The sequence below is a fragment of the Anguilla rostrata genome, chromosome 5, assembly GCF_018555375.3.
Source record: "Anguilla rostrata isolate EN2019 chromosome 5, ASM1855537v3, whole genome shotgun sequence".
NCBI lineage: Eukaryota > Metazoa > Chordata > Actinopteri > Anguilliformes > Anguillidae > Anguilla > Anguilla rostrata.
In genome coordinates this window covers 8,164,747-8,189,437 of record NC_057937.1, presented here as the reverse complement: position 1 = coordinate 8,189,437, position 24,691 = coordinate 8,164,747, and the positions used below count along the sequence as shown (strand labels likewise).

The 24,691-nt window shown below is 42.5% G+C and overlaps 2 protein-coding genes and 1 long non-coding RNA gene across 5 annotated transcripts; 1 reads left to right on the top strand and 2 right to left on the bottom strand.

Annotated features, from left to right (window-relative positions):
* Positions 1-49: 49 nt before the first annotated feature.
* Positions 50-9,102, bottom strand: vps37a (VPS37A subunit of ESCRT-I). 2 transcript variants are annotated; one of them, XM_064334896.1, is made up of 12 exons: positions 8,641-9,097; positions 7,988-8,062; positions 5,532-5,649; positions 5,027-5,127; positions 4,531-4,738; positions 3,855-3,925; positions 3,224-3,351; positions 2,863-2,921; positions 2,579-2,647; positions 930-1,073; positions 710-826; positions 50-396 (listed from the first exon to the last, which is right to left on the bottom strand). In XM_064334896.1, exons 1-11 carry the CDS (start codon positions 8,748-8,750, stop codon positions 746-748), a joined length of 1,164 nt encoding a protein of 387 aa, XP_064190966.1. In that variant the 5' UTR covers positions 8,751-9,097; the 3' UTR covers positions 50-396; positions 710-745. The 2 variants fall into 2 exon arrangements, with proteins under 2 accessions (XP_064190966.1, XP_064190967.1); XM_064334897.1 differs by lacking the exons at positions 50-396; positions 710-826; positions 930-1,073 and adding an exon at positions 1,499-1,552 and having other exon boundaries at positions 8,641-9,102.
* On the top strand, positions 8,231-12,134 carry LOC135254600 (uncharacterized). Its single transcript, XR_010329925.1, has 2 exons — positions 8,231-8,424; positions 11,913-12,134. It is a non-coding gene; the product is annotated as an uncharacterized LOC135254600 (long non-coding RNA).
* On the bottom strand, positions 10,264-22,235 carry LOC135254597 (palmitoyltransferase ZDHHC2-like). 2 transcript variants are annotated; one of them, XM_064334898.1, is made up of 14 exons: positions 21,920-22,235; positions 17,601-17,627; positions 17,404-17,498; positions 16,847-16,967; positions 16,277-16,346; positions 15,954-15,986; positions 15,450-15,570; positions 15,198-15,236; positions 14,204-14,336; positions 13,957-14,083; positions 13,385-13,477; positions 13,162-13,253; positions 12,433-12,502; positions 10,264-12,104 (listed from the first exon to the last, which is right to left on the bottom strand). In XM_064334898.1, exons 1-13 carry the CDS (start codon positions 22,047-22,049, stop codon positions 12,462-12,464), a joined length of 1,122 nt encoding a protein of 373 aa, XP_064190968.1. In that variant the 5' UTR covers positions 22,050-22,235; the 3' UTR covers positions 10,264-12,104; positions 12,433-12,461. The 2 variants fall into 2 exon arrangements, with proteins under 2 accessions (XP_064190968.1, XP_064190969.1); XM_064334899.1 differs by lacking the exon at positions 15,198-15,236 and having other exon boundaries at positions 21,920-22,234.
* Between the last annotated feature and the right edge of the window lie 2,456 nt (positions 22,236-24,691).

Here is a 24,691-nt window from a genome sequence, read left to right as displayed (position 1 = left end):
TTAAATCTTAAAGTAAAAGGAGTGACATGAAACCCAGCTCACACAAAACTTATTCTAAAGGTTTATTACCTAACAAATTAAATAACATATAATACATCGTCTTCGATTATAATAAAGGCTATTATTAACATTATTTAAATACAGTATTCGTCGTACTTATGCGGCAGCATTAACATAGTTGTAGTTGGAATTCAAGTAAAATTTGAGGCCTTTCCCCCCCCCAAAACAGGCTTTATCGGGACTTTCATTCCAAAATTAGTTCAAACATCCTGCAAGTTTCCGATGCGGTTAAATTCACGAATCCTTTGTGGCTCTCCGGTTCCCCCGGTCAACTTAATACAAGATGTGCTTTTCTCATCTTCTTTTCGGCGCTGTGCTGGTAGATCAGATTCAAACCTGAATAAAAATAACAACGAAAAAAAAAAAAGAAATCAATGTGTGAAAGTACAGGGCAGGCACCTAAGGATGCATTCTGGGTAATAAAGCACTGGCAACACTGAACAGAAATATCATCAGTCTCTCATGAAGAGGAGTTTAGTTCAGGGGTTGCCAGCCGTGGTCCTGGATAGTGGTGAGTAAAGGTTGAAAGCAGCAGACCCTGTGGCTCTCCAGGATCAGGCACGGGGGGCTAGGGGGGGGCACTGGGGGCTGGGGGGGCTAGTCATTCATGCAGAATCGCTGCATTTCGTGTGGGTGCAAAAGACTTTACCTTAAAAAACAGAGACAGGCTGAGCAGGGCTGGGCTCTAGTGTGGCGTGTGGAACTGTCCGTGAGCGTTGATGGACTGCTGAAGCTTCTCCTCCTTAGCGCGTCTGCAGTGGCAAAGCTGTGGAGCACAGAAACCGACAAGGGGGTCAGCTTCCTCCTGCTGCTCCTCCTCCTCCTCCTCCTCCTCCTCGGTGTGTGAATCCGCTTTAGAGGTTCCTTACCGTTCTCTTCTCCATGAAGCTGGCGAGGAAGTCGTCGATCTCCGCCTTGCCCTCCAGGAAGTGCTCGGCCGTCTCCTCGGACTCCTCCTCGGCCTGGTGCGCCGCCACCTTCAGCCTGGCCTGCAGGGCGCTCAGGCTGCAGCTCTGCGTTACACACAGCACAGGGCACAGTCATTACACACAGCACAGGGCGCTCAGGCTGCAGCTCTGCGTTACACACAGCACAGGGCACAGTCATTACACACAGCACAGGGCGCTCAGACTGCAGCTCTGCGTTACACACAGCACAGGGCGCTCAGGCTGCAGCTCTGTGTTACACACAGCACAGGGCACAGTCATTACACACAGCACAGGGCGCTCAGGCTGCAGCTCTGCGTTACGCACAGCACAGGGCACAGTCATTAAACACAGCACAGGGCGCTCAGGCTGCAGCTCTGCGTTACGCACAGCACAGGGCACAGTCATTACACACAGCACAGGGCGCTCAGACTGCAGCTCTGCGTTACACACAGCACAGGGCACAGTCATTACACACAGCACAGGGCGCTCAGGCTGCAGCTCTGCGTTACACACAGAACAGGGCACAGTCATTACACACAGCACAGGGCGCTCAGGCTGCAGCTCTGCGTTACACACAGCACAGGGCACAGTCATTACACACAGCACAGGGTGCTCAGGCTGCAGCTCTGCGTTACACACAGAACAGGGCACAGTCATTACACCCAACGCAGAGCACACGTTACACTCGACACCCAATTATATTTAAATACTAGGAATAAATATTATTTTTATTTAGCTGAATGATCTCTCAATAGAGAGCACCCTGCAGTGTTATATTTTCCCCTCATGTATTAGTGGAAAACACTCCTTTTGAGGACTAAAATTTTATGTATCCCTAGAATGTTCATATATTTTACACCAAGAACACAAGAGTACTGAAACATTTCAACGTGGTAAAAACAAGTGTTGGGTGGTTCTGAATTGCAAAAAGTAATCATGGCAGTTCCTTTCTTTTAATATAAAACCCTGGAATCTATTTTTGCTTTCTGTAGGCCTCACGGTGGGTATCTGGAGAGGGGGCGCATTTGTCAATGTCATGCAACAAAGCTACCAGGCTGACTAACAAATATTTTCTCCTCCTTACATCATTTCACTGGGTGGCAAAACTCTAACGCACCACATGATCACATATTCTCCAATCAGAGGACTAGCTGCCAACAGTCAGGGGGAAAGCCCATAGCTCCTGTTTTTGGAAAGCTGTGACCAAATACCCCCCAGATTAGATAGCCAAATCGCTAATCTCAGAAAAAGGGGTGGAGGGTCTGGAGGGGTTCCTGCTGAGGCCTCTGTTCAGTCTGCACAGGACACTGCCACCCCCTCGCCAAAAGTTATCTTCCTCCTTTATGAAGCTCTCACCTTCAAAAGTGAAAGCTGTCTCTACAGTTGGAGCTGAAATGTTGTAATGTATTACATCTTATGAATATTCATAAGAGGGGCACACCCAAGGCTAAAACCGGCGGCAATGGATGTTCTGTCCTCGGTCACATCCCTTCTGGAATATTCATCGACTAACATAGCACCAGGCCCTCCTGTAGTTAGGAAGTGGAGAATACCGGTTACTATGGAGAATTTGTGGTGGGTGATCTTACCTCACTGAGCTCGTGCTGTCGCTGCATCTTGGTCTCAAAGGAAGATTTCATCTGGGTGATCTGCTCGTACTGCAACAGAAAAAAAAAAACGCTTCACATTCAAAGACCCAAATACAACAATTCTCTTTGTTTCAAAAACCGCAATGCAACTTGGTTCCTCTTTCCACAATAATGAAATGTCAACAAAAGACAGATCAGATGACAGACTTGCGCCATCTCCCGCACAGAAAGAAACTGGGGTGGAGGAACGTGGATGTGAAGAACGTGGATGTGAGGACACTTACTTTGTACAACATTTCCTGCCTCTTGCCCTCCAGCTGTGGCTCCAGTGACAGGTTCTTCTCTGTATTAAGAGATACAGACAGACGTGTTAGACTAACAAACAAATATACTGTTGGACAGACGGGTCCTTTGCAAACAGAATCTGTCTGACCATCATTTCCAAATTGAGTTGTCATTGAGTGAATTCATTGACAACTGGCACGGTGGAACATACGTGTAGAGGAACACGCATTCGACTTACCACAAACATGTTTACATTTAAGTGAATGTATGTACATTACCATTTTGGGGTGGGAGGGGTTGTGTTAACCCCATCACACCGTTCAGAATGAAGTGTGGTGTGGTTATGGTTATTCTACTCACTGGCTATGTCCAGGATGTTGTTGACCAGCTCCTCCTTGTCGGTGGTCACCTGCTTCAGCTGTGGGAGGCCGGCGAAAAACTCCAGCAGAACGTCCTCCTGGTCATTCATGTCCTTCAGCTGAGACATGCTGGATGAAACAGGATCACATGACATGGGTGGGCCCAGAACGTCAACGCGGCCGCCATTTTGTACGTGAAAAAGCAGGTTTTTATAGTCCATTCCCATTACATTTTTGGAAATACTGCAACATATATTTAACATGGCAACATTAAAAAAAATAAAATAAACTGCAATATAAATTCTGTCTGGAAAACAAAATCCATCACTGCAGGAAAAGCCTGATCAGTGTATATTATTGGCTCAGTGCTTCCCATAATAAATAAAAAATCATAAGGACATAATATATTTGATGACAGATTTTACTTGAAAAGGGGTTTTAAAGTGCCTTATTAAAGAGTTTGACCTCCTGAAAAATGGAATCCATGAAAGGCTACTTCAAAATGGCAAGCATTGTTGGGCTGAATGGCCTGTTCTGGCCATTGTTATGTTAATGCAGTACACGTTATGTTATGTAACTCTGTGGGGCGCTCAAAGTTCAACACGTGCTGGAGCTCGGAAAGCCAGGCTCACCTCATGTCGGAAAGCTCCGGAAAGGACTCGGGAATCTCAGGCATCTTGTACATGTGGCCGTTCAACCCTGCCTGAAGGACAGAAAGAAACGGGAGAGATCAGATGTGCCCGGAACACCACAAAAACATGCCACGTGCCAGGACCATGTGCCGGGGCTACTAATGAAAACACAGCGACAAACTGATGGATGTAACCTCCACTCCCCTTATCTGTGCCCTCTCTGGTCTGATTACATGCATTCTTCACCCCTACATGTCCACAATGTCCAGTAACCATTTCCTTCTGGGACCATGAGCACCCCGTTGGTAACACGAGCAAGGAAAGACTCCCTTTAAAGGAGTAAGAAACTGTTGCCAGGTCAGCTTTCCTTGCCAATTATTTTTTCAGGAGAACCAAGCGGTATACGTAGAAGCGGAGACCACATGCGTAGATACATGGGAGCTTTGTCCAATAGAGTAGTTCTGCCTTAAACGGCTGATCTAGGATCAGTACTGCCAACCCTTAACGTCTTGCACCATTAAACACAGGAACTGGTCACCATCGTTACACTACCCAGTACCAACACGTCTGAAATTTGCACAGAAGTATCCGGGCCTCAGGTGGCAAGCAAAGAAGCGAAGAGAATCAAACTGGTCTCATTTTAAACTGTGTGCCAGTCGACGTTTGGGGCGGGTACCTGGGCGTCCGCGGTGGGCACTGGGAGAGGCAGGTCCGTGATGAGCCCGTAGGCGGGAGCGGCGGCCCGCGGCGGGCCGTGTGGCTCCGCCCCCGAGTGAGGCACGGGGCCGGGCCCCACGGGTCGGGGGCTGTCCTGAGGCGGGAAAGTGGGGAGGAAGTGGAAGCCCTGGGCAGGGTACGGGGGCATGCCCGTCGGTTTGTACATGCTGAAACATCACAAAAATTTCAAACATATCAGTAAATTCATTCACAATTTAATGGTCTATTGCAAGAAGATAGATTCTACAAAAAAATAAGTGTGGCACAGTTGTGACTTTAAAAAAAGCTCTGGTCTGGTCTGTATTTGACGCCAGACCACTAGGCCCATCCACACACATCCACATCAGTGCTTTAGCAGGGTGAGCCACCAAACAACCCCACACTGCTGCGAGTAAGAGCAGAGAGACTATCCAAAACTCTTCCTCTTAATCCTCCTCTTCCTCTTTCACACTCACAAGGGAAAGTTGGTGGGACCTGGGATCAGGACAGGGGGGTTCTTCCAAAATTCATCCAGCAGACTCTGTATGACCTTCCCCAAATCGGAGTGCATTCCAAACTATTACCCCAAAAAAACAAAACACAGTAAAGGAAAGTTACATAAAATTAGCTAATATCAATTCCAGTGAACAACTCGTAAAGTCAGTAACACCACTTCATGCCTTTGGGGTTGCAGCTGAGAACTTGTTTTGCATTCAAAAAAGGTTGGGATGCCAGTGTTGTGTAAGATTAGACTCGAGACCAGAGGATTTGAGGTCTGGATCTCAGTTTAAATGGTCTGAGCGCAGAACTTACTCATTCCCTTTCAGTAAATACCCAACCCAGGGTGTGTACCTTAGGCAAGCAAAGAAATCATGTAGTCAAAGAAAGATTTTATTTATCTACATTTTGTTTTGCCTGGCATAATTCTCAATGAGGAAAGCCTGTCGTTGTGTGTTTGACCGAGTTCTGTGACATACTCACATTTGTTATGAGGGGGCTGGTGACCACGCTGCCATTGTGTTTGTCCACTAAATGATGAGCGACAGGGGGATATATGCTGACGGCAGGTTTCTCCTGGGGAAACTGAGGTGGAAGCAAACTGCGGCAGGGGAAAGGGAACGGGTGAGTACACACGAGCAAAAAAAACACATTAAATAGATCCGACAATCAAATGTTCAAAGTGACTGATCGTACAGCTGAAGTTACTTAGACAAACGTGGAAAGTGCATTCACGTTCATGCTGTGTGACCCATTAGTTAATTCCAACTTGCTCAGTTAGTACACTGGTAGCTACAGCACAGTCTGTAAGTATTTGGTTAGTGGAGCAATTTGTAATGTTTTGTACTCCACCACATTGGATTTTAAATGAAACAATGAATATGAGGCATGTGAATATAAAGTGCAGGCTGTCAGTTTTAATTTGAGGGTACTTACATCCATATCGGGTGATTTATGAAGGCATTACAGCCCTTTTCATACACAGTCCCTCCATTTTAGGGGGCCGTTGTAACTGTACAATTCACTGCTCAGCTGCTTCTTGGCCAGCTGTGTGTCGTTGCATCATTAGTCCACGCAGAAGAAAGCTAACAAAAGGTCACGAGTTGGTTCTAGGAATGGCATTTGCATTTGAAGTCTGTGGCTGTTACACTACACGTCCAAAAGTATGTGGACACCTGACATCCAACATTATGGCCATAAATATGGAGTTGGTTCACCCCTTGCTGCTATAACAACCTCCACTCTTCTGAGAAGGTTTTATAATAGATGTTGGAGCATTGCCCCGGGGATTTGCATCCATTCAGCCAGAAGAGCATTAGTGAGGTCAGGCACAGACTGGGTGATTAGGCCTGGCTCGCAGTTGGCTTTCCAATTGTTCCCAAAGGTGTTGAATGGGGCTCAGGTCAGGGCTCTGTGCAGTTCAGTCAAATTCTTCCACACTGTTCTCGACAAAACCATTTATATATGGACCTCACTGCGTGCCTGAGGGTAGTGTCATGCTGAAACAAGAAAGGGCCTTGGGGGAAGCACAGAATCTTCTAGAATGTGATTGTTTGTCGTAGCATCAAGATTTGCCTTCATTGGAACTAAGGGGCCAATCTATGAAAAACAGTCCCAGACCAAGGGGTGTCCTGATACCTTTGGTCATATAGTGTATCTCTCAACAAGAGGACCAAATAAGGGTCAATGCCAGTAAAGTAGGCCATCGTGAGACAGAAAAATCACAATAAACTGATCAGACATAGTCAAAACACGTCAAAATCAACTGTTTCAACAAGTTAGGTCAGCAATAGCAACCTGCTAAAACACAGAAGACCACTGTTGTGGACTGAAGAACATTTTTCATCGTGAAGAAAACCCCCATTTCAATGGTCGAACAGATCAAAAACACTCTCCAGGATGTAGGCATCAATGTTTTAAAGACCACATCAGCATAACCTCAGAGGGTTCACCGCAAGATGCAAACAACTGATACACCTCAAGAACTGAACGGCCAGATTAGAGTTTGCTAAAACAGTACATGAAAATACTCTTCTGGAACACAGGCTTATGGACAAATGAGAAGCATTCACCAGTATCAGAGTGATGGAAATAGAAAAGTGAAGGAAAGAAAGGAACTGCACATGATCCAAAGCACTCCCCTTCATCTTTGAAGCATGGGCGAAGGTAGTGTTATGGCTTGGAGATCGTATGGCTGCCACTGGAACTGGTTCACTTGACTTCACTGATTATGTGACTGCTGACAGCAGCAGGAGGATGAATTCTGAAGTGTACAGAAACATGTAATCTGCTCAGATCCAATCAGATGCCTCAAAACTTATTGGATGGCGTTTCACCTAGCTGGTGGACAGACATCCCAAACATGCTGCTAAAGCAGCAAAGGACATTTTCCAGGGCCAAAAAAGTGGAATGTTCTTGAATGGCCAAGTCAATCACCTGAACTGAATCCTATTTAACATGTGTTTAAGTTGCTGAAGACAAGACTGAAGCCAGAATTTCCCAAAATGAAAGAATTAAAAAAACGGAAACTACCTATAGGTCCAGTACAGGCCTAGCAAACCATCACCCAGGAAGACACCCAGCATCTGGTGACAGACTTCAGGCAGTCAGTCATTGAATTAAAAGTATTTCCAACCAAATACTAAATATTACTATTTTAAAATGTTAATTGTTAATGTTCATTTGTCCAATTGTTTTTGTTTCCCTAAAATGGGGGGGGGGGGGCGATGTAATCCCTACGTGGATCGCCCGATGTGGATGTAAATACCCTCAAATTAAAGCCGACATTCTACACTTCAACCTCACATTCACCGTTTCATTTCAAATCCAATGTGCTGGAGTACTGAGCCAAAACAACAAAAAATGAGTCATGGTCCAGATACTTACGGACTGCAGTGTACAATATACCGCAACTCATCTGGGCTGAGTATATTACTCACATGTTAACGCTGACAGTTGTGTTGTTGACTGTGAACGGAATCCTGTACTCAACATCCTTCTGAATCTCAGCTATGCTGTGGACAGAAAGTACCAATGTACAGTATGATAATACAATTGTCCAACTTTGACTGTCATAAACACATCAGTCTGCTTTTAGTGAAAAAAGCCGCTGTGCAGATGAAAGGCGGCCAACTAGAAGCTAGCTACCCCCAGGAAAATTTACTGGGGTTGGCTGAATTGGGCAATCTAGCCACTCCGTTTCTTAAAACAGCGATTAGCTAACCCAACGTTTTCAATTAAAACAAACAATCAGTTTACGAGAAATAATGTCCGATTTCACATAAGGTAGTTGACCAACGATAGCAGCTGACACAATTATGAAGCAACAAGATCAGAAAGACATTTCTTATTTTTAACTTGGCTGCGACAACCCTGGGTAAACAATGCCTTACACTCGCGTAAACAATCGTAATACTTTAATCTGGAGACAGTGCCACAGCAAAACAGCCTTAGTAAGGCACTTATCTAGCTAGCTAAGTTAGCTTGCCACGACAACACCAGGCAACGCACGTCAACTGGTGGACGGTAATACTAGAAGTTACTAGCTAACTAGACTAGCTGGTTAGCAAGAGAGCTGGGACGTTGAACTTACTTGGAATGGGCAGCTTTGAGTGAGTCTATTTGTCTCTGCCGTTGCTGTTGTAAACTGTTCAAAGGTGGAAGTGGTCCAGACCCCTTGGATGAAGGGAAAATCCAGTTCATCCTCTTTTGGCTGGAACACGATCTGAGCTCAATTGCTTTGCTAACGTTGGATACTTGGTGTTAATTACTTTAGTCTCTCGGCTAAGAGAGAAAAACAACCCAGTTGCGATTCGAGTAAAAGGTTAGCTTGCTAGCTAATTAACCACGGCCTCTGTGATCACATATCCACCTCAACTTATGATTCAGACCTTAGGAAAAATCAATCACTTCCTCCAATGAAAGAATTTGTCTAAATTTCGCCCTGTCATTCGCAGCTAGCCAGCTAGCTAGCCCGCTACCGCGCTAAGCGGCTACCAACAACACTCGGCTAGGAAGACAACCGCCGTGTGTGTGTACGGATTGGCGTGATAATGTTATTTGTGTTTTACGTCATCAGGATTTTCAACAAAAACAAAAAAATAAAAGGCGGTTATTCATTTACTGGGATATTTTGCACTATCGATATACAAGAAAAACAAACAGTAGGGCTAAAATAAGTTATTAATTACTAAAGCACAAATATACCAATTTCTTGTTTGCAGTTCAAAGGTCAATGCACAGAGATGATGATGACGCATTTTATTGTGGTAGTGTTGAAATAACGTAGTAGTGTGATTTTTTTTAAAAATCAGAAGCATTTTTCATTATTGATTCTTGATCTCTGCTATCATCCAACTGGCCGTTTCCAGTTGTGACTTAAAAAGTAGACGTATCGTTGATATAGCTGGCTAACATTAGCCACCACTAGCGCCGCGGAGCCCGTGTTGCTAGCTAATAATAATGTTAACTAGCTTCCTTCTCGCACGAACATCCTCCTTAATTAGATTTCATTTCAAATAAAAAGCTCAGTTTCTCTTATGTTCTCTCAGTTCTCTCTTTTTGTTCGCTGTAAAAACTACGTTGATTTTAAACAGTTAGCACTGCTGTGCTGTGCAACAAGCTTTGTGATGTGTTTGTTGCAGTTTGGTGGGCGTGCCGGGGCCTGGCGGTCACACCTTACACAATCGCACTATCAGCAGCCATACAAGGCATGTCATGGTTGATGTTAATATCCCGCGGCAAATAAAAAGAATACATCAATAACGCTGACTCAGGCAGGACACTGTAGGCTACTTGTGCATATAAGGCAATCGTGAAACAGAAGGCATAAAATAGCTCGTTTGTCTGGCTCATATAAGGGAAGGTTGGCGGAACATTTTCTCCAGGTCTGTATGACATACAAAAAAACTGCCCCTCATAACTGCGCTCCTAGTCTAGGAATGGATGTATACCACAGAGACGGGGATAGAAATGTCCCCTTATTTTGGAAAACATCAAACTTTCCGCCTAAATGTTATGCTATCGTTTGTGTACCTTGTTGGTACCTCCTCCAGTAAAATTATGTACATCTAACATTTGTTAGTATGAAAGAAACGAGGACAAGAAAAAGACAAGTCATGCACAAACCACACCTTTTCTGTTATTTTAAGCAGTTGCATAAACCAGTTGTGTGCAGACAGACACAAATAAATGTAATAAATATATAAATAAAAACTGCATTTGAATGTTAAACTTTATTCCCCTTGTCACACACATTTTGACAATGGATTTATATGGCTTTCAGGAGAATAACATATTGAATACAAAATAGAAAATAATACTTGGAAGAGTAAATTATAAACCAATATGCTAGCAGAGCCATCACCCACCACCAGCTGATATCAGTTTTGGGATATAGGTGCATGAATAAGCAAGTAAGCAAGAGGGCCCAGCCTTACAGTAAAAGCTTGGGACCATGTGTGCACCAACATATTGTGTATGGTTGACTGAACATCTTTCAAATCAATACTCTTACTCAATACTGCGAGTGTGTCCATACCGTATTAGTCAAGTCACTCCGCAGGGATGAATTCAAGTAATTTTGCTACAAAGGCTTGTGGACTAAAATATGCCTCAGAGACTCTTAATTTAATAGTAATTTTAAACAATAGATTTGGTCTTATCAGCTTTACTGATACAAACAGTTTGCTTCCTTATGCATCACAGCGAAAAGTGTTACAGAAAATATATCACATTTTTGTGAATAAATCTAGACAGTGTTTTTTGAGAATTGTGTCGTGCAGCAGCTTCTGTGGGGTAAAATACGTGGACAGGGCTGACACTGTGTCCACATTAACTGGGACAAGTTGTCCTGACAGTTTTAAAAATCAATGTGTCTGTACTGCGTCATACCTTATAACACAGTGTGTAAATCACAAAACACTGGGTGTGTAAATCACTGTCAGCACACTCCTTCCCTGTGGTGCTGTGTCGATACTGGCATCTACCGGTGATTCACATTTTAAATCATTAAATTAGATTATTCCTTCTCTTAGGTTTTTATGTTCTTCTGTCAGTCACTGACACCGAAATGCAGAGCAGTGTTTAAAAGCGAAGTGCCATACTCATTCAATTTTCAGTGTTTCTGTTTAGGAACGATATGCGACAGAGTCTTTCTGCATTTTCAGCAATTTCACATGGAATGTTGATTATTTGTTATCTACAAACAAACGTTTGACCCAATTGTATGTAACTAAAGGCATAATCAATATGAACATCAAATGTAACCACTTTAGTGATGCTTTTTAAATGCGGGCCCAATGAATCTAGATAAACATTGTGTTTGCAATTTTTATATATTAGTCTGTAAAATACTCAAATGTAAATACCATGTAGAATATACTAGTGTTTTACTAGTAATACTAGTACATTTTTATATATTATAACTGCATTTCAGTGACAATCAGAGAAATGTTAATGTAGAATTACAGTGTCATTTAGCAGAGACCTACTTTGTGAGGATATTTAGTTCCATGTACCATGTAAAAAAGCAAACAGTCTGTTCCAGGATCCAACATCAATTTTCTTTTGCCAGACAAAGCCTTTTTAATATCTGTAAATTTAAAATGCAGAAAAAAGTTTTAAATTCTAAAATGTAGAAATTGCACATTCTTTCTGTAAATAGTATCATTGTACTCCTGTAGTCCCACTTCCACAATGAAACTTGCAATGCGTTCTAAAAAAAGGACTTCCATCTTGAAGGTTGCCTTGTACTCCACAGTGTTCAAATATTGACTCTTCCCACAGAGTCCAGCTCTGTTGTTCTTTCCATTGTCAATCTCTCCTGACACCTAAGGCCTCACTTCTGATTGTTTCTGTTTGTAGGGAAATGTGTGGATATACACCTTCGCCTCCTTCCACTGAAGCACGCGCCTAATATTCAGAGGTGACTCGTGAGACCGGGGAATCGGCCAATCAGGTGACGGCGCCATGTTCTGCACAGCATCGTGGGTGAACAGCATGGGAGAGCACTGACTGAATCAGAATTCTCTTGCTGCTTGTCAAAGCGGATTAAACCTGATAAAAACAGACAGGTGGATTAATGAATCTGAGACTGAAGTGATTCACTTGTGCCACACAAGCTTAGTAACAGCACTGGGATGTCCCTTTACAAGTTGATATCCTATACAGTTACTTCAATGCTACCTATCACAGGAATATCTTGGCTACATGTGTAGTACTGTACACATAACTAAATCTCACTGCAGTTTAGCAAACACATGAGTACAGTATATCTTCTTTTATACAAACTAGCTAAATCATCAGACCTTTGATTGTAAGCAGTGCAATTCTGCATTTCAAAACTGATCTATGAAAAGAACAAGCGGAATCTTCGGTAACAGACCTTCATTCCTGATCCAAACGTATTTTCTCCTATGTTTCAATTTCTATGGTGACAGCAGGATTACTTGTACCTAAAATACAAAACGAGTGGAAGCATACAGGCAGTAAACACCAAAGGGAAACGCAGCAAGTTTCTAACAATGAAGGGTTCTGACGGCTCTGTCATTTTCCTGGCATGGCCTGCAAGTACTCACACTCACACTCTTGGAAGGGAAGGTCAATGTCATTTAGTATTAGTACTAACTAATCATCTTCATGCTATGCTAAAGCATTTCTGTCCTAGAGAGAAAGGTGCCTTCCAAGATTACAGTACCTCTACACCACATGCCATACACTCTTAAAAACGGGCTTTGAAACGGCTCTTTGCCTTGTCTTCATAGGGGAACCAATTTTAGTTCTTTATAGAACCCTCTATGGTAGGTGTGGAAAGTGTGAAAGCTCCCAGACTGAACCATTTTTCCTGACAAAGAACCCTTGAACTAGATAGGATTCCTCTATGGAACCCTTCCTTTTGGAACCCTCTTCTGAGAGTGTATGTACACAAGCTGCTCTGTGTGCAGATTTAGTTCTTTTGATTTATTTGTGCATTGTTTGCTATGGTGATTAAAAAAAATATAGATTTCAGCATTTAACGATCTGGTCTAGATATCTCCACTGCTCTGAGGCAATCGTGTTTTTCCAGATGACAGGAATTCATTATTAAAATTATCGGGGCGCACGCCCCCCTCACCCTGCTGGTCTTTCTGGCCCGCCCCCTCGCCGAGCAGACGCGTCTGGGACTCGCGCAGTGGCCGGGCGGGGAAGAGGTGGGTTTCTCCAGAGCTGTGGATCAGAGACGAACACATCAACATCCGGGTGGGGGGGTTCTGTCTGACTCAATGGGAGTACGTCCACGTTCTGTGAGAGAGTAAGCTCCTTAAAGACTCTGTTAATTCCTGACACTGTAGTCTGACCTCTTGGCAGTGGAGTTGTGTCTGGAAGATGTAGTCGGTTGCTCGGGGTCCTGGTTCACCAGACAGGTTGGGAAGGAGCAGCCGTCTCCCAGACTGTGGAGGAGGAATAGCGTTCAACAGTCTTACCCCATATGAAAAAATACTGCACGCAATCATTCAGTAAATATAACATTCAGTACAGTACGTGCATTACAGTTGTCGTAATCCATAGACATCAAAAACACCATTATCACAAAGTATATAAAATCCGTGCCCATGTATACATGTATCCCATAATTCCATTATAGCTCTCAATTTCCAGCTGTGGAGACTACGAGGGTTCCATTATTCAGTTAATATTGCATGGGACAGAAGAATACTGGATGCAAACACCATATTTGAAACATGCATTAAATTCCATTAACAGAGGGCCCATGTGCAATGCGAATGACTGAGCAGGAAACTACACGCAGTAACTGCAGTTGCTGGCGGTGCATGCAACAGGCAGGAAATGGTGTTGCGAAGGTGCCGCGTGCATGGGGACAGCTGGTGGGCGGGGCGCGCAGCGCGCTGTCCGCTGCCGAACGCCTCACCTGGAGAACACGGGCAGCGGCCAGTACTTCTTCTCGTCCCCGAAGACCTGGCGGACGTTTTTGCCGAACCCGAGACTGAAGCCGTTCTTGTCGGGTCCGTTACGGAAGGCCGGGGCTCGGAAGGCTTCTGGAAAAAAAAAACGAGACGGACGCGAGACGAGCTCAAAAACACCGAGCGTTACGGGCCCATTCGAGAGCCGAGCCAAAAAAAAACAGGGTCAAAAGTAAGTGTAGAATGACGCATTACCCAGCGTGGACCTGTTCTTGCACACCAGCCAGCAGTGGTACCCAAACAGAGAGAAGAGACTGACGGAGAACATGGAGGCAGCGAAGAACAGAAACATGATGTGGAACTTGGCCTGGGTGTCAGGCAGCCCATCCTGAGAAGGGGGAAAGAGACGCGCACACACACACACACACACATGCACACACACGCGCTGTGAGAAACAAATAGGTCACTCCACGCCTGTCCTGATGACACGTATGAAAGCTCTCGTTGACACTCTAATTAAGACCATAGAAAGGCCCGTTTGCAGACAAGGGTTTCATAAATCATGTTATAGCAGTCCTTAAATAAATCAGCCAAAACAGTTTGACCCATATACAGTATATGTCAATTACAACTTCGCTGAATTTATACACAGTAAAGTATGCAACATGTTATAACTTTAAATAAAGAGCTAAATAATGGCATACAGAGCAGAATTTTTACAGCAGTTTATGTCTGTTCAGCACTACTTGCTACAACAGCCTTTATTTTCTAGCGCTATTTACGGAGCTTATCTATTAAGCACTCTAGGTGTTGCATGTGTTCACGGATTCTGATAATCTGAGACGGAAAAACTGTACTTTTTGACAGCCAAGGTACTCAGTGCAGTTCAGAAGCGAATAACTGTACTTCATCAAAGTTGATTTTTGTATGTTGTACACAATGGTTGAAGAGTTTGAATAAAAAAGAGGTGAAAGGGTCTATTTAAAGTGTAGGTTTCCATGTCCGCTTCCCTGCTGCGTGGCATTTAATATCACATTTGACTCATGAATATTGATTAGCAAATAAATCATGCGACCAGAATCACTTTAAAAAAGAGGGATGAGAGATCCATTCTGATCTTGTATTTCACCCCCTTTTTGGTATAGGTACTCAGTGCACATTGCACTCAGGGGCTCTGAGCAAGCCTACAAACATTTCTAGCCAATCAGTGGTCACTGCACCGATGCCACTGATTGACTAAATGTCCTACCAAGTACTGCCTGAGATGCTGGTGGACGCTACCCCCAACCTTGAGAAGAAACGAAAAAAAGACCAATCAAGGTTATCAATGTAATTCAAAGGCTTTTAAAAATGCCTGGGCCAAAACAATCACATAAAGGTGATTTAAAATGAGCAGCGATGAATCCCCTCTCGCATTCGGCTGAATAAATTAGCACGTTATAAATTAGCTTTGAATAACGGAATTCAGTCGCAGGAGTGCTGCGGCAGAGAGCAGACTGACCGTCCAGAAACGGATGAAGTACCACACGTCCGTGGCCGTGATGAAGATGCAGTAGATCAGAGAATACGCCAGAAAGAGCAGGAAGAACTTGTAGTTGGAAAAGCCGACACAGTTGTTCACCCTGAAGAGAGAGAGACAGCACACCGTCAGGACCCAGTTCAGTACATGCTACTTACATTCAGACCACCTACACCAGCTGAACTCCTTTCACACAGAGTCCATGGGACACGTCCACGGTAATGTGCTGTCCAAACAGCCAATAGGGTTCCATCAAAATTGCATTCGTTTCATCATGGCACGAAGTAACATGATATAGTGTTTAACAACATTATATTTGAATTAATTTTTATTTTACTAGATTTTATGTGCCTGCTGTTAATATCATACCAGATACATTGAAACCCAGTATTATCAAGCTTGTAGCAAGTACATTATGGAAAATGGTATTCTGAGAGACAGCGATGCTGTATTTTATAAAGAAGGGGAAATGCTGTGGCTACATACCAAGGACAGTGGTGGTCCATTTTTAAGACACATCTGTAAAACATAAGGGATATGGAAGAGTTATGTCAGTCTCTATTACCCACTTCAGACATACCATGTAAGATTAGGTAGCATTAAGTATACATGTAAAAATGACCTTTTCTTTAAATTTACATTTATTTAACCACTTATTATAACTATAACAAATTGTCTATAAGTAATTCAATGAATTCTTATTTCTGGATGAATTAAATGGTGAGTATTTTAATAAATGAATAAAAAATAGTATAACAATTATTTCAGTTATGAAGTAATAATCTGGTAATGACGAATAGCCCTCATACTTATCACACACAGAGCAGTGATGGGAACGGTCGGGTTTAAGCAGCTGACAGCGATGGCAATAACGAATACCTAGGAAAAAACACACTGTAGCTGATTAAAAATGCTCCCCTTTAATTACAACGATCAACACATCGACATGTAGCTACGGTACATTGGATGTGCATGTTCTAACTCAGTTCACTTTCTTCAATACATGCAAGGAGAGGCATGTCGCTGTGGCAAGAGCAGGACAACTGCCACTAGTCAATCAACCAATCAGAAACATTATTATCCCTCATCAGGAAATTCACCTTTACCTTTCACCACTTTGCTCATACTACCCAGGTATTTTACTGCCAACAGAACATTTCTAAGGGTAAGACACATTTAAACTGATTTTAAACAACTGTTTTTTTTCTTCACAGTTTGTATAAGTAGACCACAGTCTAAATCACAGGTGTGTACATAGACCACAGTCTAAATCACAGGTGTATATGTAGACCGCAGTCTAAATCAGAGGTGTGTACGTAGACCACAGTCTAAATCACAGGTGTGTAAGCGGTAAGCAGTAAGGGGAAAGAGGTTAGCACCTCCAGACATGGTCCGGGTGTAGATGGGCAGGTCTTTGGCGAGTCTCTTGAGGACCTCTTGGTGGGCCCCCCCTCGCCCCTCCCTCTCCAGCTGCTCTCTGTCAGCGTAGGACAGGTAAAACTGAAGGACACAGAGGAGAGGAGAGGATTCAGCAGCAGAGCTCAGCCGAAACACGCCTGTCATCGTCCCATCATCGCCCCTCAGGGTCAGTCCTCTGTTTCCCTCCCTCCCTCCCTTCCCTCCGGCCTGCCATAACAAACGTGCGAGCGAGCGAGAGAGGGTTTGTTGAGATGTGTTTACTTCACACCAAAGTGAGCAGACAGCACAGAGAGATGCTAACAGACTTTGTTCAGCTCTGAGCAAGACCCCCCCCCCCCCACACCAGTCACACAATTCAGCAGCACCTTTTCCTTTAACTTACTGTAAAGTCCTCTGTTTCTCTATGACCTAGTATGTATGTGCACAAATCTGTAATGTTGCCCACAGCTTTAATTAAAAGCATAGAGATTACTTCTGCAGTTACTGTCGATCTGGCCAGAGGATTTTGGGCTCTGACCTCTTTCGAAGGGGTCATGGGGTCAGTGAAGATGGTTTTCCAGTAGGCCCATGTGAACAGGATGAAGATCACATGATACGCCAGAAGGGTTGTGACTGCAACACACACAAAAAATGTTCCACAGTGAGATACTAACTTTCCTAATTATTCTGACCATTCAGGCAAATAAAAAGCTGCATTTGAATCAGTGAACTTACTTTTTTCTCCCATGTCTTCTATGGACTCTAAAAATACAAAACAAAGGACATTAGATTGCTTGGGTACATTACTGTAGACAACCATAGGCAGGGCCAGGCCCAACAGCATCTAAGAAATCATTATGATAATATTTAAATTGTTAATCCATGCTTCATTTTAATCACATTTTCAGGCTACTGAAATGTTGTTTCTGTTGTTATTTCTAAAACAGTGTAAAAAAAAACAAAAAAACATTGAACTTTTTTCCCCATCTAGCAGGCAGTTTCTGACAATGAAAAGATTATTGTTGAACAGAGCGTCAGGTGATTTTAACAGCATAAGTGGGTCAAGCTGAGATTGCTTGGGGGTTATCATCGACCCAGGGAGACAACAAGCTTAACTCTTGTTACTGAACTGAAAAGTACAAGCAAACAAGGCAATCTTATGATGCAGTATCTAAGGGTTGTGCATTCCAAGTAATTCTATATTTGAATATTCACTACTGTTCTGGTACAGGAGGGTATATGAAGGAGAAAATCAAATACCCCCAATGTGGCAGGGATTCACTGAGTGTCCTTGTGCTGGTCTCTGTAAATCTGACACCTACACCCAGTCTCAGCTTCCAGGAAGGCGGACGCATTACCGCGAGATAGAAAGCTTACCACAGCGCAGCATGAGTCAACACAATGAATGGGCTTGATGTTCACGGTTTTGGGCAAACAGCAGTTTTTGTTTGGCTTCAAGTGTTTCCCCAAAGAGCATTCTGCCGTGCTCCCTTCTAGCCATGTTCAATTTAAGATCAGGGTAAAGAGTCAAGCATTTCAGAGAATTTCCTTAATCTATAAAAGGTTCATACTGTCATAACTGTTAATTATGATATGGCAATAAAATAATTATTGAGGTATGAATGAGGGTGAATAACACTTAGTTTTGGGGACCTGAATTTGAGTTTGTCCAGAGGAGTATTACTTAATTAATAAAAATTAAAACATTATATAGGGTCAATCAGGACAACCATTGCCCATTCTCTTTGATTAAACATTGTCAGTTCTTCTGATGAAATTATATTGAGTAAAATCATCACCTCTCACAAACCACAAACTGATAACAAACCACATGCTGATAAGAACTGATATCAACAAATTATGATAACTAGCAGCACACTAGTGTTGCACAAACCACAAAGAGTTCTGCACACAACTGAGGCAGATATTGCACAGATGTCAGAAGTAACCCTTCTGAATGTTTCCTCCATGTATAAATAATGCAGCTCATGTTCACACTCAAAATACCACAGTCTGTTGTGGAGACTTTGCTAATAGGCCTCTGTGGACCATCTACGCGCTGAACAGTAAATATACAGTCAGTGGCCATTTTGTTAGGTACACCTTCTCATTAATACAAACAAAACACCTGCTCCTCCAAACAGTGCATCACATGGCTTAATTTAAATTTGTGCTGACATAATGCCCTCTTCCTATATTTCTTTCTTTCCACTCTTATTAATGCAAATGACTAAATAATCTTCAAAACGTAACAATAAACTGAAAAAAAATCTGAAAAATGTACATTGTGTTACATGCCACAATTTTCAATTTTATGGTCAACCCTCATTTATAGTTCAATTCAGTCAGCCTTGAAGTTGTTGCATAATTCAAATGAATAGACTGTTCAAAATTAAGCAAGTGTTTTGTAAAAAAACAACAGCCCACCCAACAATAGCACACCATGAACTCATGAATCACATTCTTATTTTTATGGTCACCTTCTATTTTTTGGTGTCAAAGTGCTTTCAGCGAATGTATTATTAATAATAATAATAATAATAATAATATGAGTACGTTGTCTTATTATTATTGTTATATGTTGTTTATATATCTCTCGTTGCATAATATGGACTATTTAAAATCCCCAGAAGGCTCATTTAGAAAATGAAGATGCGAAACGGGAGAGAGCGGGAGCGGGAAATAACGCAGTGGGTAATACAGAAACGCTGCGGGAGGAATAAATCACCTCGCGTTCGGCGCACATTACGCACCCGGCCCGCCGTCCATCTTTACGCACCCACACAACGACTCCTCTGTGGAGGACAAGAGACGCACCACGCCCGGATGGGATAACACGACGGCTCTGGATTTATTGATCGTCCCCCCTCCCCCCCCCCCTCAGCGTGGAGCAGGGAGATGGAGGGAGGAAAGGAAGGAGGGGGGGAAGGGGGGGTGGATGGTGGGAGCGAAAGAGGGCAGGGGTTGTTTCTAGACCATGATTTCTTTGGGGTAAACAAAAGACGCTTCTGCTCATTCTAGGACCAATAGGATTTGTCCATAACTTTACATGACTTATGTCAGTGTTACGATTTGTTATTTTCCTAAAGACCAAATTCAGTTCCACGATACAATAAGCTGTTACTCACAATAAAATAACACAGACTGAAAACACGTAACTCGGATTTAAGAACAAACTCAGTCCTGCTGCAGTTATATTTAATAGACTGAAGACAAAGCATGTAGATATTTTGTTTGCTGAAACTATTTTTTCTTAAATATAAAACACTGGAAGCTCATTTTTGTGAAGTTGGGGTGCTCAGTCTTGGCGTGGTCATTTTAAAAGGTGAAACTAATTTCTTAGGCCCCTTCCATCAGCGGTTTATACTTCTGGAGCAGCTGAGCTTAAAGCACTCCTGGCCTCATAAATTTAATTGTCCTTTCATACAGAAGGACTGTTACTGAGGCTGCGTGAAGTGCCTTGCTTAAGGGGACAGCAAAACATTTTTAGAGGTTCTTCCACAACGATTCCTACATATAAAAAGGAATTGCCCACCGGTCTTTTTTCCTGATTGGTAACGCTCAGTGAACACACACACACACACACACACTCACTCACATACATACGGCCCCCCGGACATGACACACATTTCCCATTTCATAAAAGGCCAGTGAGAGTCACTGACCAACCCCCGTAATAATCATACTCGGATTACATGGGACAGTAGTCATATACTGTAGACTACACCCCAGGCACAGGGGGAAAGAGAAAGCTAATGTCCATATGAACTCCCAATTACTCTACAATTGCAAGAAGATAACAACAGCAACAACAGCAATAATAATAATAACAATAGCCAGACTCCTGGCTGAACCAAAGATTGAAGGGACTTGACAAATAAATGCCAGCCATTCATGCACTAATGTCGGCAACACCATTTAATAACATTGGACAGTCTTGCCAGGTCCTGTTCATGGTCACTACTTTGCATGTGGGGTATGTAGAGTAGGTACAGCACATCTTGTTCCACGACTTGCAGGCAGTCCCAGAATACAGTACATCAGGTCAGCTAACACGTGTTTTTCACCTCATTATATTAGTCTGCACCAATTTTGTAAACATGGCTGCTTTTTATTGTCACAACATTACACATGACCCACCTGTGGCTAAATAATAATGATGCGCAGAACAGATACTGCTTTGTAATGACATAAACTTCATAGTCCTAACTCACTATAAAGTTAATGTCATAACAACAACATAGTGCACATTGGACATACATTTCATTTGATAAGCATCTCGTCTGTATTGATGATAACAAAAAACACTGTTTCACACTTTATTGTTCTTCAGAAAAATTTTTAATTGTAAATTAAAAACGGTAATGAAAGCAATGTGGAAGCAAGGAGACTGATACTGAACCAAAAACTAGTATACTAAAATAATTATGGTCTTAAAAAATCAAAACAAACAATGATAATAATATTTACACAACACTCATATTTAATTCCACATAATGTACTTTTCTTACAGCGTCCATGTAGCCTACTGACCATAGCTTATTCTAACACATTTGTTGTTTATTTCACTTAAACCGTTATTGAAAATTGCGGACTCCGTCTCGTGGAAACACCTGGAGCGCATACAACACGGTGTTCTGCAGTAGCCTACTCAGGCACCAGGTTTCTGATGCATTTCAAATATTACACAGGCCTAATAACCATTCTTAATCTCCGGGCTTTTGCTGCTTTGTAACTCGCATAGGCTCAGTAAAAGTAGTGTTGCAGTGACTCATCAATTCTGTTTTATCCTCCCTTGTCCTCCGTTCAGGCGCTAGCGTATCTGTCTGCGGGTGTTATGCATATGCACAACCACAGTAGCTACTGCACTGCTTAAATGCACATCAACTTTGTCGCACATCTCAGACACACGTTTCTGATATTTTGCCAGAGTGTAAGGAGAGCATTTTAAACGAGCGAGAAGAAAACAGCGATGCTGCTGATGGGGAGTGCGCGATGCACAATCATAAGCTGATCCAAAAGCGCAAGACTGATTAAATGGTATTTTCCCTTACCTATGCAGAGCTGAAAGGCATAAGCGTAGTAGGACCAAGCCACGATGACGGTGATAAAAATGACCGGGATCCAACGCAAAACTCTTTGACAGCTCCGTCTCAAACCGCCAGAGCCCGACGGCGCCATCATCTATTTAGAAATCATAAAATTGAGGTACATCAGAAGTTTTCCATCGCCCCCTTTCTCTCGCTAACATAGTATAGTCAGTTGCGTGCAGCACCGAGTTATGGCTTAGTTCTTTCCAGCACAACACAGCCTCTGACAGCACTTCGGTTGTGCACGAGAGCGCGCGACCGCCCTGAGTTATTATGACGTCTGCAAGATGCTGCCGAGCGCTTTCCCGAGCTCTGCTTAATAAGACCCACTGCTCCATTCAGCGGTGCAAAAAGCGAAATAGAATCCCGCATATCAAAGGCGGCTTACATTACATGGATATTCAAAGAACTACATTATGAACTCAGAAAGATATTTAGCGATAACTTATCGGAACTCGGGATGGGAGAACTCGGCTACTAGGCCTAACCTAATTAAGCTTGCGGGTGTAGATTGTGCTTGAACATGTAATTTAGCAAATTGCATTTGCGGGATACTTGTAAGAAAAAAACGAAAGTAAATCCATCACTAGTCATCCTTGACTAGATCTCTGGCGCCTAAAGCTCATGCCTCAGCACAGCGTGCACAGTAAAATTTCTAGTGTTAATCATTGTCCCAGAGTGGGACTAAATGTTATCTTTTAAGAGTTGAATTAACACTGGACATTTTACAGTGTGCTGATTTAAACTCTGACTAAGGGGCAAATATGGATACCTTTCTTATGTGCATACTGATACTGACATCTGCTCAATTATCAAAGTATCTTTCTGGATCCATTTTTGTCTAATAATTACAAACCACGCCACAGGGAATAATAATAATAATAATGTTAATTGCAGCCTGTGCTAGAAACAGTGGCCTAGTCTCTAACATACTAGGTAGGACATAAATAAGCGAGACACAAAAAGAAATCCTTTTTTTGTTTTCAAAATAATTTATTCATGCATTTATTATATGAACTTTGGGAGTAACATTTTACCATTTGAATTTCATTCATTTATAGCTCGATATATTTCAAAAGGTAAACAAGTAAAATGTTTTATAATCTAAAATGCCAAGCTCCTTCAAGGGAAGAACAAGCAGTAAACGCATCTGACGCATGCAAAACACACTCCACAAATCATGAATCTTAAACCAAACTATATGAACGACCGAACTTCTAATGAGTAGGCGACCAAATTGCACCCACACTGACAGGTTTTCATGGACAGTTTTTGTGCTTAGAGTTTCACAGGATCTTTTCTAGCACACTCTTTAGACAGCACTGCAATTCTGACAAACTCAGAAACAGTTAATCAGTGGACCTGCAAGGAAAGGTTTCTTGGCCTCATCAAAACTCATTCTCGGTCCATCAGCTGTACAACTGGATATAAAGTTTGAATAAAAGACAGAACAACACAGGGTAAACTAACAATAAGAGGAGATGCCAACAAGGACAGAACGAACGAAAGGAACTCTGTGCAAAAATGGCGCGGTTACATTCCGTGTTTTTGCCTCGGACCTGGGCAAATTTTGCATATCACATTGCTCCTTCAAAATGCATATTTCATACAGAGGTATGAGTGCAAACAAACAAACAAACAAAAAAATCAGTTTGCAAGGTAGACCACTTAGAGAGGTAGCAAACAACGTGGCGTTCACACAGGCAAGCGATCAGGCAGGGCCGAGCCGTCAGCGTCGGCCAGTGTGGGGAGACTACGTAGAATAAGCAATTTCGCTGGCTGTAGCACAAACGGATAATCTGGATTAACACGTGCTGAGCAGCAGAATGAGCCATCCACCATCAACGCTGAGTACAGCTAGAGCGGCTGCAAGGCACGTAATGACAACAGGTCTCTTTTTACTCTATGTACTGTACAGGAACTGCCAGTAACAGACAAATGAACTAAGTGGAACATAGTTAGCAGAAGCACAATTTCGGGCGGATTTAGGGACACCAAAATTAATTCTCATAAAAGCGACGACCTCTTCCTCATAACTATGTCCTTTACATACCCCTATGATATTGTATTTTATAACCAACCAGGAGCTTCAAATTTATTTTCAAGCCTTTGCCAATTTGTTCATCTGAAAATTAAAATATTTGCTTATATGTACTGTAGTTACCAAAGAGCACATCTTGGTGTTTCTGAATGGCTGCAGGAAGACAATTGCAGCGTAGTGTGGTTTAGGAAATTATGCATGCATGTAGATTAAATGTAATTGCACCCAGGACCACTGTGAAAATCTGTACTCTGGTTATTACTTTGATAATATTATTGCTTCTTCTATGGTGGTCAGATCTTCAAACCTTGTGTATTAAGAGTGCTTCTGCAACAGAAGTAACAGAAACTAAACAGTACTAGACAATGCAAGTTCAAGAGGACAATGTAAAAAAAAAAAGTAAAAAGAATGTTCTTTGAAGAATAAATATAAAAAACTATTAATAGCATCCAATTTCGTGTCACTATTTCTGCTAGTGCAACGTCTGGCTCCTTTTAATTTTAAGGGGCACAGCACATGGTTTTTCGAGATGAGAAAAAAAGTCACTAAACTGCTACTAATCAAAAATCATGCCATGCTACCTCTAAACAGCAAGTACTACGGTACTTTGGTCAGGAACAATCTTCGCCCTGCACTTCTCATGTAAATAATGATATAGGAAATTATTTAGTTTGAAATGAAATACAAAAATCAAC

Coding starts and splice junctions, on each gene's coding strand:
- vps37a (XM_064334896.1), bottom strand. CDS start 8,750: ATGAACTGGATTTTCCCTTCATCCAAGGGGTCTGGACCACTTCCACCT. Junction 5,650..7,987: donor ACAACTGTCAGCGTTAACAT/GTGAGTAATATA, acceptor CCCCTGCCGCAG/TTTGCTTCCACCTCAGTTTC. Junction 3,926..4,530: donor TGCCCACCGCGGACGCCCAG/GTACCCGCCCCA, acceptor TCTGTCCTTCAG/GCAGGGTTGAACGGCCACAT.
- LOC135254597 (XM_064334898.1), bottom strand. CDS start 22,049: ATGATGGCGCCGTCGGGCTCTGGCGGTTTGAGACGGAGCTGTCAAAGA. Junction 17,628..21,919: donor TGCCTTTCAGCTCTGCATAG/GTAAGGGAAAAT, acceptor TTGTATTTTTAG/AGTCCATAGAAGACATGGGA. Junction 17,499..17,600: donor AGAAGACATGGGAGAAAAAA/GTAAGTTCACTG, acceptor TGTGTGTTGCAG/TCACAACCCTTCTGGCGTAT.